This window comes from Octodon degus, unplaced genomic scaffold (genome assembly GCF_000260255.1).
Source record: "Octodon degus isolate 3935 unplaced genomic scaffold, OctDeg1.0 scaffold00087, whole genome shotgun sequence".
Lineage (NCBI taxonomy): Eukaryota > Metazoa > Chordata > Mammalia > Rodentia > Octodontidae > Octodon > Octodon degus.
This window is the reverse complement of record NW_004524663.1, coordinates 4,491,020-4,503,326: the sequence shown is the minus strand read 5'-3', so window position 1 is coordinate 4,503,326 and position 12,307 is coordinate 4,491,020. Positions and strand designations below refer to the sequence as shown.

Genomic DNA, 12,307 nt, shown 5'->3' with positions numbered 1-12,307 from the left:
TGGAACCGGGGATTGAACTCAGGCCCTTGCACTTGCCAGGGAAGCGCTTATTCTACTGAGCTATCTCCCTGGCCCTGCAGTTTTTTAAAAAGTGTAACCAAGGGATGCAGCGTAGTGGTAGAACACTTGCCTCATAGGTATGGAGCCCCAGGTTGAACTCCAGCACCCAAACACACAAAACTCATTGGAAGTATATACCACTACATAATTACAGTAGGCATTCCAAGGTGTTTGCTAATCTGCAATTGATGTGAAATAGGGAAAAGGAAAAATCTACTGAGTAGCTACTGTTGTTATAGCTGCTGTGTGCATAAATAAATAAAGATTCTTCTGCTTTTCTATTTGTCTAGAATGCTTTTCAGTCAGCTGTGGTGGTGCCCATCTGTAATCCCAGCCCTCGGGAGACTGAGGCAGGAGGATTGCCACAAGGTTAAGACTAGCCTGGGCTGCCCACACTGCAAAACCCTGTCTTAAAGAAGAAACAAAGGAGTTGGGGACATAGCTCAGCAGTGTAGCCCTTGTCTGGCAAGCACAAGGGTCTGAGTTCATTTTCTGGTACCCATAAAAGCTAGTACTTTTCAAAGGTGCTCTGACAAAAAAAAAAAGCCCCTTAGGGGCTAAGGAGATAGCTCAGTGAAAAACACTTCCCTGGCAAGCGCAAGGGCCTGAGTTCAATCCCCTGTTCTGCCAAAAAGAAAAACCCCACAAAGGTGCTCTGTTTCAGATCCAAAGTGTTCCCCAAAGTCTCGTGTCCAGAAGGTCATTGGTGACAGGGTCCCATACAGTCGCTAATGTGCCAGGGAGATGGCTCAGTAGAACAAGCACTTGCCTGGCAAGCGTAAAGGCCTGAGTTCAATCCTTGGTTCTGCAAAAAAAAGAAAAGTTTTGGGGCCTGGAGAGATAGCTCAGTAGAATAAGCACTTCCCTGGCAAGCACAGGGTCCTGAGTTCAATCCCTGGTGCCACAAAGAAAAAAAGAGAAAAGTTGCTACTATTCCCCATACAGTCACTGACAAGTTCAGTAGCTGAACATGCCGTTTTGGAGGCGGGGCTGCGGTGGGTGCGTTCTCAGCCCATCCCTGTGCCCCGTGAGCTTTCCTGTGCCCTGCCGCTCCTGCCGACCTTGGGCGAATCCGCTGAAGCCGTGGGCCAAAGTAATCACCTCCTCCCTCAAGCTGTGAGCGTCAGGTACCATGTCTCAGCCGTGAGAAAGCCTCTTTGCATGCTAGGCCTGGGTTCCTGGTTTTTTCTTAATGTGACAGTTTTTCCTGCAACTGAGGGGGACTGGCGCCTCCTAGCCACCCTGCCCACCTGGAGCAAGACGTAGGGCACAGAAGGGAGCTGTCTGGGGATCTTGCACTCGGAGCCCTTGGCAGCGGCGCGGGGTGGGGACAGCTCCCTGGAAGGGGACTCGGAGTCTAAGGGCAAGCGGCACTGTCTTGCTTCCCTCTGTTCTTTTTCTGTGATCCAGCTGGTTTATGTTCAACGTGTGTTCACATTAAGCAAAAGTTGTCAAGTTGGTTTTCCCCTTTTCCTGCATTTTGAGCATATGTTCAAAGCCTAGCCTTTGGCTAGCAACACAGAAACACATCATAGGTATTTTTGGTGGGTGGTGGTAGTGGGAATTAAACCTAGTGCCTTCTCAGTTTCGGTCTCATGTCATGTACATCTAGTACAGCAGCTGATGGCAGAAACCAGCGCACATCTGTCTACACGATTACAGCACACTGCCGGTGCTGTGTGATGTTACGATGGCCTTATAAGGAGAGGCAGTGTGCTTCACTCGGAGTCTTGGAGTGTCACAGCCCAAGGCTGGGCTGGCAGGAGCAGATATGCCACCGTCTCTTGTAAGGGCGGCACACTGCCCTGGAATCATGTGAAGGGGTGACAGTCACATCTCATGCCAGGTCCAGGCTGGGCAGGGGCCCATGGCTTCTTTCGTGAGCATACCCCACTCAGCGTAGGGTGTGCCCCTGGGCCTCTTCAGGTGGCTCAGTGCCTCTCAGTCCCAGCATCCTGGGGACCCAGCCCCCCACACAGGCCTTCAGGACACTCGTGCGTTCCCAAAGGGCAGTCCATGCGTCACTTGTTTTTTAGCTAAATGAGCTCGAGACAGATGAACTGTCCCATCAAGCTCTATTTAATAGATTTAAATTTATATTTTAAAAGTTTCTTTTAATAATAATTTAGAGCTGGAGAGATAGCGTAGCGGTTTATGCATCAGGCTCTACAGCACGACTTTGCAGGTTCGAGCCCCCACCCTGCCCTTACTTATTGGGGCCAAGGAAATGGCTTAGTGGAATAAGCGCTTCCCTGGCAAGCGAAAGGGCCAGAGTTCAATCCCCAGTTCTGCAAAAAAAAAAAAAAAAGATAATAATAATTTAGGCAGTTGCCAAGGCCTGGGAGAGAACTGGGAGTGAATACTAGTATAGGTAGGCCACAGTCAGTCTTGTCAGTGGCACAAGAATGATCATGATTTCATCGGGTGTGGTGGTGTACTCCTGTAATCCCAGCACTCGGGAGGCTGAGGCAGGAGGATCCCTGTGAGTTTGAGACCAGCGTGGGCTACATAGTGAGTTCAAGGCCAGCCTGAACTACATAGCAAGATCCTGTATACAAAAAAAAAAAAAAAAAAAAACAGAATGGTCAAGATTTCATAAACACTGCTCTAGGACAGCAGATTGCATACGGAAGGTAGAAAAAGTAAGAAATCAGAATGTGATGTAGAAACTCATCAATAAGGGTGGAATAATTCTCTTGCCAAAACCTGTGTGTTAGCTCATCATCCTGTGAGAAAATAATTTCCAAAGGGGGTCCATTTATTTGGCTTACACTCTTAGAGACTTCAGTCCTCAGTCCCATAGTGAGGTAGGACACCATAGTGGCAGGCTCATGGCGGAGGAGTCTGCTTGTCACCTGAAGGAGAAGAGAGGGAGAAGATGAGCTCGAATCCCAGTGTCCCACATCCCTAGGGACCTAGCTGTCCCCACCAGGCCTCACCTCCTAAAGGTCCCCCCATCCTCCCAGTAGTGACCCAGGACTGAGACCAAACACATGGCCCTTGCGGGTCATTAAGGACCCACACTGTGACCTCGTGTTTCTCTGGTAGCATGTCCTCAAGGATTTCCATACATTTGTTTGTCTTCCAGTGGACCCAAGCGCTATGACTGGACAGGGAAGAACTGGGTGTACTCCCACGATGGCGTGTCCCTCCATGAGCTGCTGGCCACAGAGCTGACTGAAGCCTTAAAAACCAGACTGGACTTGTCTCCCCTGGCCTATTCTGGAAAAGGCACCTGATGGCCTGCCCAGTTGTAAAGACATTAAGCCCTGCAAGCCCAAGATCCCAGCTTCCTTCCACAGCCGAGTGCCTGTTTTTTTTCCATTCCTACTTTTGAGAGCAGTCAGAAAATGTGTCAGCTCTGTGAAAAAAAATGTGTTAATACCCACCCTGCCCTGGAATCTGATTTTTAACTAATATAGATTTTTGTTTTGATTCTCTGATTACCTCCCTCACACGATACCTCTCATCTTCTATGATACATTATTCCCACGTTAATCCAGCAATAATCTTACAAAAAGAAAACAAGAAAAATCCCAGGAGGAGAAAAGAATTGTCTTCATTCTTCAAAGGATCTACTGCAGAAGCCACATGAGGAGCAGGTGGCCACCCTCACCATTCTGTCTGAAAGTGACACTCACTGAACTGAGTCTCTCCCAAAGCACTTCACTTCTGAGCCCCTTGGCATCGTCAAAAGAAACTCAAGCTGAAGACCACTCCCCCAGTGTGCTTTGGGACTTGTTGGGCTGTGTCTGCATCGCGCTGTGCAGAGGACCGGGTGCGTTTGCCTCCATGTGCCCTGTTACACACACACCCTGCTGTGTGCATGCACGCATGAACTTTTTCCTTAAAGTTTAGAAGCAGCAGGCTAGTGAGATGGCTCAGTGGTCTAAAGCACCTACTTGGAACAGGCTTAGCAAAGCACAGGGACCACGGTTCAATCCCCTAGCACCACATGCCAGCCAGCCCTGCCCCCTGGTGGGCTGAGCTGGCCACCCCCCACATAAAAAAAAAAAAAAAAAAAAGTTTAGAAGCAGCTGCTGTGCTACGAGTTTGAAATCCTCAAAGACAAGAAGGAGATTTTTTTTTTCCCCCACAAGCAGCGGTAGTGCTGTGAGGCTGAGGAGACACCATGCACATACGAGGGACAGACCGAGGGGAGACACTCAGCAACAAGCAGCGGTCCTGGACGGTGCTGCAGCCTGACGTGGGGCTGTGTGTGCACACATCCCCGACCTCTGCTTTCTCATCTGATAAGAATAGAATATAGAAAGGGCCAGCCAAATAGCTCAGCGGGGAGCTGGGGAAATGGCTCAGTAGAATAAGTGCTTCCCTGGCAAGCACGAGGGCCTGAGTTCAATTGCGGGTTCTGCAGTAGCTCAGTGGATTAAAGTACCTGCAAGCAGGCACAGGGGCTGGGTCTTCGATCCCTGGGCCTGCCCTGCCGGCCTCGCTCCGTGGCGTGCTGAGCCAGCAATTGAGACTGGGCGTGGGGGCCCACGCCTGTAATCCCAGCTCTTGGGTGGCTGTAAACAGGCAGATCACTACGAGTCTGATCTAGTAGTGAGACCCTGAACACCCTGTAGACCCTTCCCTAAAAAATACAGGAAAAAAAAAATAGAATATAGGGCTGAGGAGATAGCTCAGTGGTTTAAGCACCTGCCTGGCAAGCATAAGGTCCTGAGTTTGATCCCCAATACCAAAATAAATAAAAATAAAAAATAGAATATAATTGATTCTCAACATTCAGAGGTCCTGTCTGCAACCCAGTGGGCCAGCTTGAATTCCCACTAGGTAGCTGAAGGGGTGATTGGGATCAGTTTGCTAAGCAATAGAGTAAATACATTGTCACAGTTCTGATCTACGGGAATTTTGACAGAAGTCATGTAAAATACTACTAATTTCATTATACCCTCACCGTGGTAGCTTACCACACCATATGACTGTATTTTAAGTTATACATGAAGCAAAAAGATGCCAGAACATAAAACTGACCTTGAATTATTTTGTTTTGTTTTAAGGTGGTGATTGTACAGGGCATTGAACCCAGCATCTCTGTACTGAGCTAACATCCCTGGCTTTTTTTTTTTTTTGGCACATTCTTGCAAAGTTACCCAGTCTGGTCTTGAACTTTCAGTCCTCCTGCCCTAGCCTCCAAAATGCTAAGATTCCCGGTACACCACCATGCCTGGCTCAATCTTTTATTTTCTTACTAAGGAAAAGATTTAGGAGCTAGGGATATAAATAACTCCATGGTAGTGTTTTTCCTAGTGGTTCAATTCCCAGCACTGCAAAAAAAAAAAAGGAAGAAAAAGAAAGATTAGTGACCAGCCTATGTAAATGTGTAGGAAGGCTTTTACAATGGGTAAGGCAAACTTCTTCCAGCATAGAAAAAAGAAAAAAAAAATTAGCAGTAGAGCAGTATAAACAGATGCTAGTGGGTACTTAAGGTATTTCCTTTCCACAGAAATAAATGACTTGGTGGAAATTTTTGAGGGCAGTAATAGGGCAACGGCAGGATACGAGAAGTAAAACCACACGTGCGCATGCAAGGGAGCCTGCGAGGGGCTGTGCTTGCTCACACGCCTGCATCTCGCTTCTGGTGAAAGTTTCCTGGCCCCCCAGCCGCTTGGACAGCACGAGCCTCGAGTGAGCAGCGGGGTCACCATGAGGTGGACTGAAGCAGCCGGTGTCCAGGGTCAGGATGGGCAGTCAGGTGACGTCTGCCAGCAGGGTCTCCCAGGTAGCCAAGCTGCATAGGCCGGTGACAAGGTTCCCTGACAGATAGACTTGGTGTTGACCCGGTGTCTCAGGAGCTTGGAGACCAGCAGCGACCCTGTCACACTCTTCTATAATTTCACGGCATTTGGGGCAGGGAGGACACTGGAGTTGCTGATGCTGCCGCATCCACCACATGCTGCACGAAGAATACAAACTCTAAACGCTCCCACAGAAATACGACAGGAAACTTGCATCTTGAAAAGAAATGGAGGGGCTGGTGAGATGGCTCAGTGGTCTAAAGCACCAACTTCTTAGAACAAGCTTAGCAAAGCACAGGGACCGCGGTTCAATCCCCCAGCACCACATGCCAGCCAGCCCCGTCCCTTGGTGGGCTGAGCTGGCCACACACACACACACACACACACACACAAATAAATAAAATTAAAAAAGAAAAGAAAAGAAATAGAGTTTATCCAATGTGGAGGTCCAAAATGATGACTGTGGCTGCTGTTTGATATCACACAAAAGAATTTTTTTTTTTTTTTTTTTTTTTTTGGCAAAAGAATTATTTTAAACCAGGCATGGTGGCTCTTGCTTGTAATCTCAGCACTTCAGAGGCTGAGGCAGAAGGATTGCCATGAGTTCAAGGCCAGCCTGAACCTCATAATGAGACTATGCCTGAAAAATACAATTATCTTTACAATAAAGGACTTCCAAAATGATACAGAAGTTGTATGTTAACCTTAATAAATATTCTGTGGAAAGAAAAAAATGTAGAAAATTTAGATGGATACTTGTATCTTCTCATTTCTGTGTCTTTATGTGTGCCCTACTTACTAAAATATACATGTGAAAAACAAAGAAAAGCAGTCACAGAACCTGCTGGTGTGCTTCTCTGGGCCACCCCTTCAGGCTTATGCACTTTGACATTCCATATGGCCCTAACTGGTTGCATTATCCACACCCCAAGTCTAGGAAGACTCGGGGAAGGAAAAGGACTTGAAGCATATGGACAGTAGGCGGAGAGAGAAGCAGAGTCATGCTCCGGAGAGCCAGCTGGAAACAGCACAGCGTGGGCCGGTAGCCCCTCACCTCAGACCTGGGTGGGCTGCCTTAGTGTGAGGGGGGGGTATTTTAAATGTGATGATGCTTAGTGTGTTTTGTTTTCATGCTACTGGATTTTGAACCCAAGACCTTTACACTAAGCTATATCCCCAGTCCACCTTAATTTTTTATTTTGAGACAGAGCCCTACGATGTCACTAAGTATACACTGAGCTTGACCTTGTGATCCTCTTGCCTTGGCCTCCTGTACTGTGCACATTACCACACCTAGGTAATGTTTAGCCTCTACTGGCAAGACCCTCAGCAACACAGGAAATGAAACTATTCAGAATGACTGATGGCCTCTCAGAACTACAGAGGGAAATGTGAAAGAAATTTGAGTGTGACAGCATATAGCTAGATGTCCCCCAACCTGGATGTGCTCATAGGTGGCCTCTGGGGGATCCCTGGACCATGGCTGTGTAATAGTGGATTAAAGGTTGTGGTGACTGGGTTACTCCCTGCTCGGTTTACTATCACTCTGGGTGTGGATAATGGAAAGTCCCACGCTAAGTGAAGGTGGCACCAACCAATAGGCTTGCACCCTGGATGTAATAAAAAGGGGAAGGAAGGCTCCCTGCCTGCTGCTTCCTGCCTGCCCTACTATGGACTGTTTCCTCTTCCTTCTGCTATGCTGCCCAGGCTTGGACCCAACCACTTGTGGACTGAGATAAAATAAACCTTTCCTCCCTTAACTTGTGGATATTGAGTGTTTTGTCCCAGCAACCAGAAAGTAACTAAGACACTGAGTTTTATTGTTGTTTAAGGTTTTTGTTTTATTTGAGCATTGAACCCAAAGCCTTGTGCATGCTAGATATGAATTCTACCTGTGAGTTATAAGCCCTATGTTCTACCACTGAGTTTTTTATTTAAGAGAATAAAAAAGAGTAAAAATGACCAAAAACATTAGAAACAGGGCCGGCCAGATAGCTCAGCAGATTAAAGCACATGCTCAGGCAGAGCACAGCAGCCAGGGTTCGATCTCCAGCACCACAAGTGGTGCCGGCCCCACCCCCCAGGAACGCTGAGATAGCAACAGACTGGGCACTGTGGCACATGCCTGTAATCGCAACACTTGGGAGGCTGAAAACAGGAGGATTACTATGAGTCCGATCTGTATAGTGAGACCCTGTGGATCTTGTAGTAAATACAAAAAATTAGAAACAATGTAGAATTTCACTAAATAATATGAATTCAACTTGGTTGTTATATTACATGATGTTGCCTTCAAATTGTTCTCTTCAGTTCTTGATTACCAGATAAATGTAAGCATATAAAAAATTATTTTAAAAAAAGTTATAAAAACTTAAAATGAAAAAAAAATTAAGCATTAACTTCTCCTTTCAGTAGACTAACAGAAGAGACAGTGAGATAGTTCAGTGGACTAAGCACCCACTTAGGCAAGCGCAGGGACCAGGGTTCGATCCACAGCACCGCGCCAGCCCCATGCTGAGCTGGCCACCGAGTATGGTGGCACATGCCGGTAATCCCAGCACTGGGAAGGCTGAAAACAGGGAGATCACTATGAGTCTGAGCTGTGCAGTGAGACCCTGTACCAAATACATTTTTTAAAAAGACCAGCAGAAATTAGCAGTACAGGGCCAGGGAGATAGAGTAAGTGCTTGCCTAGCAAGCACAAGGTCCTGAGTTCAATCCCCAGTATCGCAAAAAAAAAAACAAAGAAAGAAAGAAAGAGAAATTAGCAGTACAATTATCCAAGCTATCCTGTATATACATAAGTATATCTTTTTCCTTCTTTCTTTTGTCCTTTTCTTCATCTCAGTTGTTCCTTGCCTTTCAATAGTTTCTTTCCCTTTCACAGTATCCATTGTACCTTTCAGATTTTATTTACTTTTTCAGGTTCTTACACTAGTGAAACAATATGATGTTTTCACATGCAGGTCTGATTTATTTCACTTATGAGTATGACTTCTAGTTGCATCCATTTACTGATAAAAACCTCGAGTTTATCTTTTTTATAGCTGCATAATTTTACATTGTATAAAAATATCACATCGTTTTTATCTGTACTCAGTTGATGGGCATTTGGGTTGTTTCCAAGACTTGGCTATGACAAATAGCACAACTATAAACATGGGTGCACACATATCATTGTGGTATGATGTGTTCAGTTCTGGGAAAATACACAGGGGCAGAATAGCTGGATTGAATGGGACCTGCAATCCTAGTTTTTTGAGGAATCTGCACACTGATTTCCATAGTGGTTGTACCAGTCTGCACTCCCACGAACAGTGGAGGATTTCTTTTTCCCCATAGCCCCTCCAGCATCTGTTATTGGCTGACTTTTTTTTTTTTTTTTTTTTTTTTTTTTTTTGTGGAACTGGGGATTGAACTCAGGCCCTTGAGCTTGCCAGGCAAGTGCTTGTTCTACTGAACTATCTCCCAGCCCTGGCAGACTTCTTGATGATAGCCATTCTTTTTGGGATGAGATAGAATCTCAGTGTTGTTTTAATTTGCATTTCTCAAATGACCAATGATGGTGAACTTTTTTTTTCATATATTTTCCATTTGCATTTCTTCATCTGAGAAATGTATATTCATCTCAATGCCCTTTTTTTTTTTATTGAGTCTTCAAATTTGGGGAAACTGATTTTTAAAATTCTTTGCATGTTCTAGATAGAAGTCCTTTGTCTGAGGGACAGTTGGCTAAATTTTTTCCCAGTTCGTGTGTTTTCTTTTTACTCTGTTGGTGACTTCTTCTGGCTTGCAGAAACTTTTCAAAAAGATGAGATCCCAGTTTTTGATTCCTGAAGCATTTCCCATGTAATTTGTTTTTTGAACAAGCAATGAACTCTCTCCCTACCCCTATAACTTCAAGATTTCCACCGACTTTCTCCTCCAATAAATTTAGTGTTTAAGTTTTAATATTTAAATCTTTGATCCATTTTGATGTTAGTGCATGGTGATAGACAGGGGTCTAATTTTAGTCTTCAGCATGTACCATGAGTTGTTTGATTGTTTGTTGTTTTTGTTTTTGTTTTTTGCAGAACTGGGGATTGAACTCAGGCACTTGCGCTTGCCAAGCAAGTGCTTAGTCTACTGAGCCATCTCCCCAGCCCCTATATAACATGAGTTTTTAAATTACTGTATAACTTCTTCTTTGTTTTGTACTAAAGATTGAACCCAGGGCCTCATGCATGCTAAGCAAGCAGTCTACACCAAACTACATCCCCAGTCATTTTTCTTTTTTTTTTTCTTTTTTCTTTTTCTTTTAAGACAGGGTCTTCATAATTTGTTCAAACTAGCCTCAAACTTGCAGTTCCCCTGCCTCAATTAGTAGCTGAGAATGCAGGTATGTGCCACTGTGCCTGGCTTTTAACCCAAACTTTAAACTTTAACCCAGGGACTGGAGAGATAGCTCAGAGGCATAAGCACCTACCTGGCAAGCACAAGGACCTGAGTTTGATGCCCATCTCCACATGCTGTACGTGCCCTCTTGGCCCTGGATAATGAATGCCTGTAATCCCAGTACTTGGGAGGTTGAGCCAGGAGGATCTCTGTGAGTGTAAGACCAGCCTGGGACTTCAAAAGTGAGCACGAGGCCAGTCCAAACTGCAGAGTGAGACCCTGTCTCAAAAAACAAACAAAGAGGGGCCAGGGAGATGTCTCAGTAGAATAAGCCCTTGCCTGGCAAGTGCAAGGGCCTGAGTTCAATCCCCAGTTCCACCAAAAAAAAAAAAAAAAAAGGGCTGGCCAAGTAGCCCAGTGAATTAAAGCACCTACAAGCAGATGCAGGGGCCAAGGGTTCAATCCCCAGGCTACCATCTGGCCCTGCCCCGGGGCACGCTGAGAAAGCGACTGAGACTGGGCCTGGTGGCATGCACCTGTAATCCCAGCTCTTGGGAGGCTATAAACAAGAGAATCAGTACAAGTCCAATCTAGTAGTGAGACCCTGAACACCCTGTAGACCCTTCGCTAAAAAATACAAAAAAAAATTTTTAAAACTTTAACCCACACTTCCCTGCCGTTTACTGGCTTTCTTGACACTTGCCTCAGTCTTCTTCTCTGTAAAATGGAGATCTGCAATTTGTTAAACCTGGGCTGCATGCAAAACACAGTTCTGATACGAAAGATCCTCGGTGCAGTTATTGTCATGTGCATAGCACATTTTTTAAAATTCAAACTGGGGACTTTCCTCGTTTTTGTTTTTGTTTTTGTTGGCGGAACTGGGGATTGAACTCAGGCCCTTGCACTTGCCAGGCAAGCGCTTATTCCAATGAGACATCTCCCAGCTGTTTAATTTTTCTTTCTTTTTTTTTTTTTTTTTTCCTTTCTTTCCTCCTTTTTGTCATCCTCAACCTTAAACTCGGGCAGAAAGTGCGTTTTGCCTCCCTTGTGACGGACTGCTTCCTTGCCGCCTTGCCCCCTGCCCCATCATGCTCATACTTTATTCCACCTTTCCATTCACTCTAAGCCTACCTAAGCCAACTGTAAATCCAGCAGTTTGCACTAAGTAGGCTTGCAGCGTGCCTGCTCGGCCACAGCTGCCTCCGATTCTGATGAGCCCCACTGCACCTCTAAAGGAAACCCTGTGTCTGCAAAGATGAAGTGCGTGGGGCTTCGTGATCCACGTTGCCAGGGGAAACTAGCTTCCTCTCTCCAAGGTACACACAAAGATTACAGCAGCTCACGTCCAGTAGAATTTTGGCATGGATTTATCTTTTGCAAACTGAAACAGCTGTGACAGAGAAGGGGAAAGGGGAAGGAGGGTCAGAGTTATGAAACTTCATATAAATTTACACTGCTTTTCCAAACAACTTCATGACTGTCTTTCTGTATATAGTTAGAGTAAGAAATGCCTTCAAATCCTTGGTTTGACTTAATTAGCCAGTATCCTGAGAGTGCTTTCTAAGATCCAGATTAATGGCCCTTCTGGAATGTGTGAAATGGAATTCATTTTGATCCCGTGTTGGCTACAGAGACAAAATCCAAGCTTAAATGTTCCTTCTTCTCTTGCTGTACTATTTAAGAAATAGGATACATCAGAACAGATTTATTGGACTGTTTATTAGCTGAAGATTTATTCTGACTGCTGAGAAAAACACCTGCACCCAGCAGCAGAATTGGCTCCAAGCATTTTCTTCTACCGTGAAAAGTCAGAGCTGTTTTCTCCAACAGTGAAGAGAAAAGTCAGAGGTCTGAAGCTCCTTTCAAGTATCAAGAAGGGCTGGCCAAATAGCTCAGCTGGTTAAAGTGCAGGTTTGGGGGTTCGATCCCTGGGCCTACCATGCCAGCCCTGCCCTAGGGGCGAGCTGAGATGGCAATTGAGACTGGGCATGGTGGCCGGTTCCTGTAATTCCAGCTCTTGGGAGGCTATAAACAGGCAGAACCCTGTGAGTCTGACCTAGTAGTGAGACCTGAAAATCCTGTAGACCCTTCCCTAAAATACAAAAAAAAAAAAA

The 12,307-nt window shown here is 45.6% G+C and overlaps 1 protein-coding gene across 1 annotated transcript in view; it reads left to right on the top strand.

Moving 5' to 3' along the window:
* Positions 1-3,434, top strand: part of Fxn (frataxin) — a 19,385-nt gene extending 15,951 nt beyond the window's left edge. Inside the window, exon 5 of the mRNA XM_023721932.1 lies at positions 3,149-3,434. Coding sequence (XP_023577700.1) covers positions 3,149-3,299 — 151 coding nt within the window. The 3' untranslated portion in view covers positions 3,300-3,434. The remainder of the gene's footprint in view (positions 1-3,148) is intronic.
* The last annotated feature ends 8,873 nt before the right edge of the window (positions 3,435-12,307 follow it).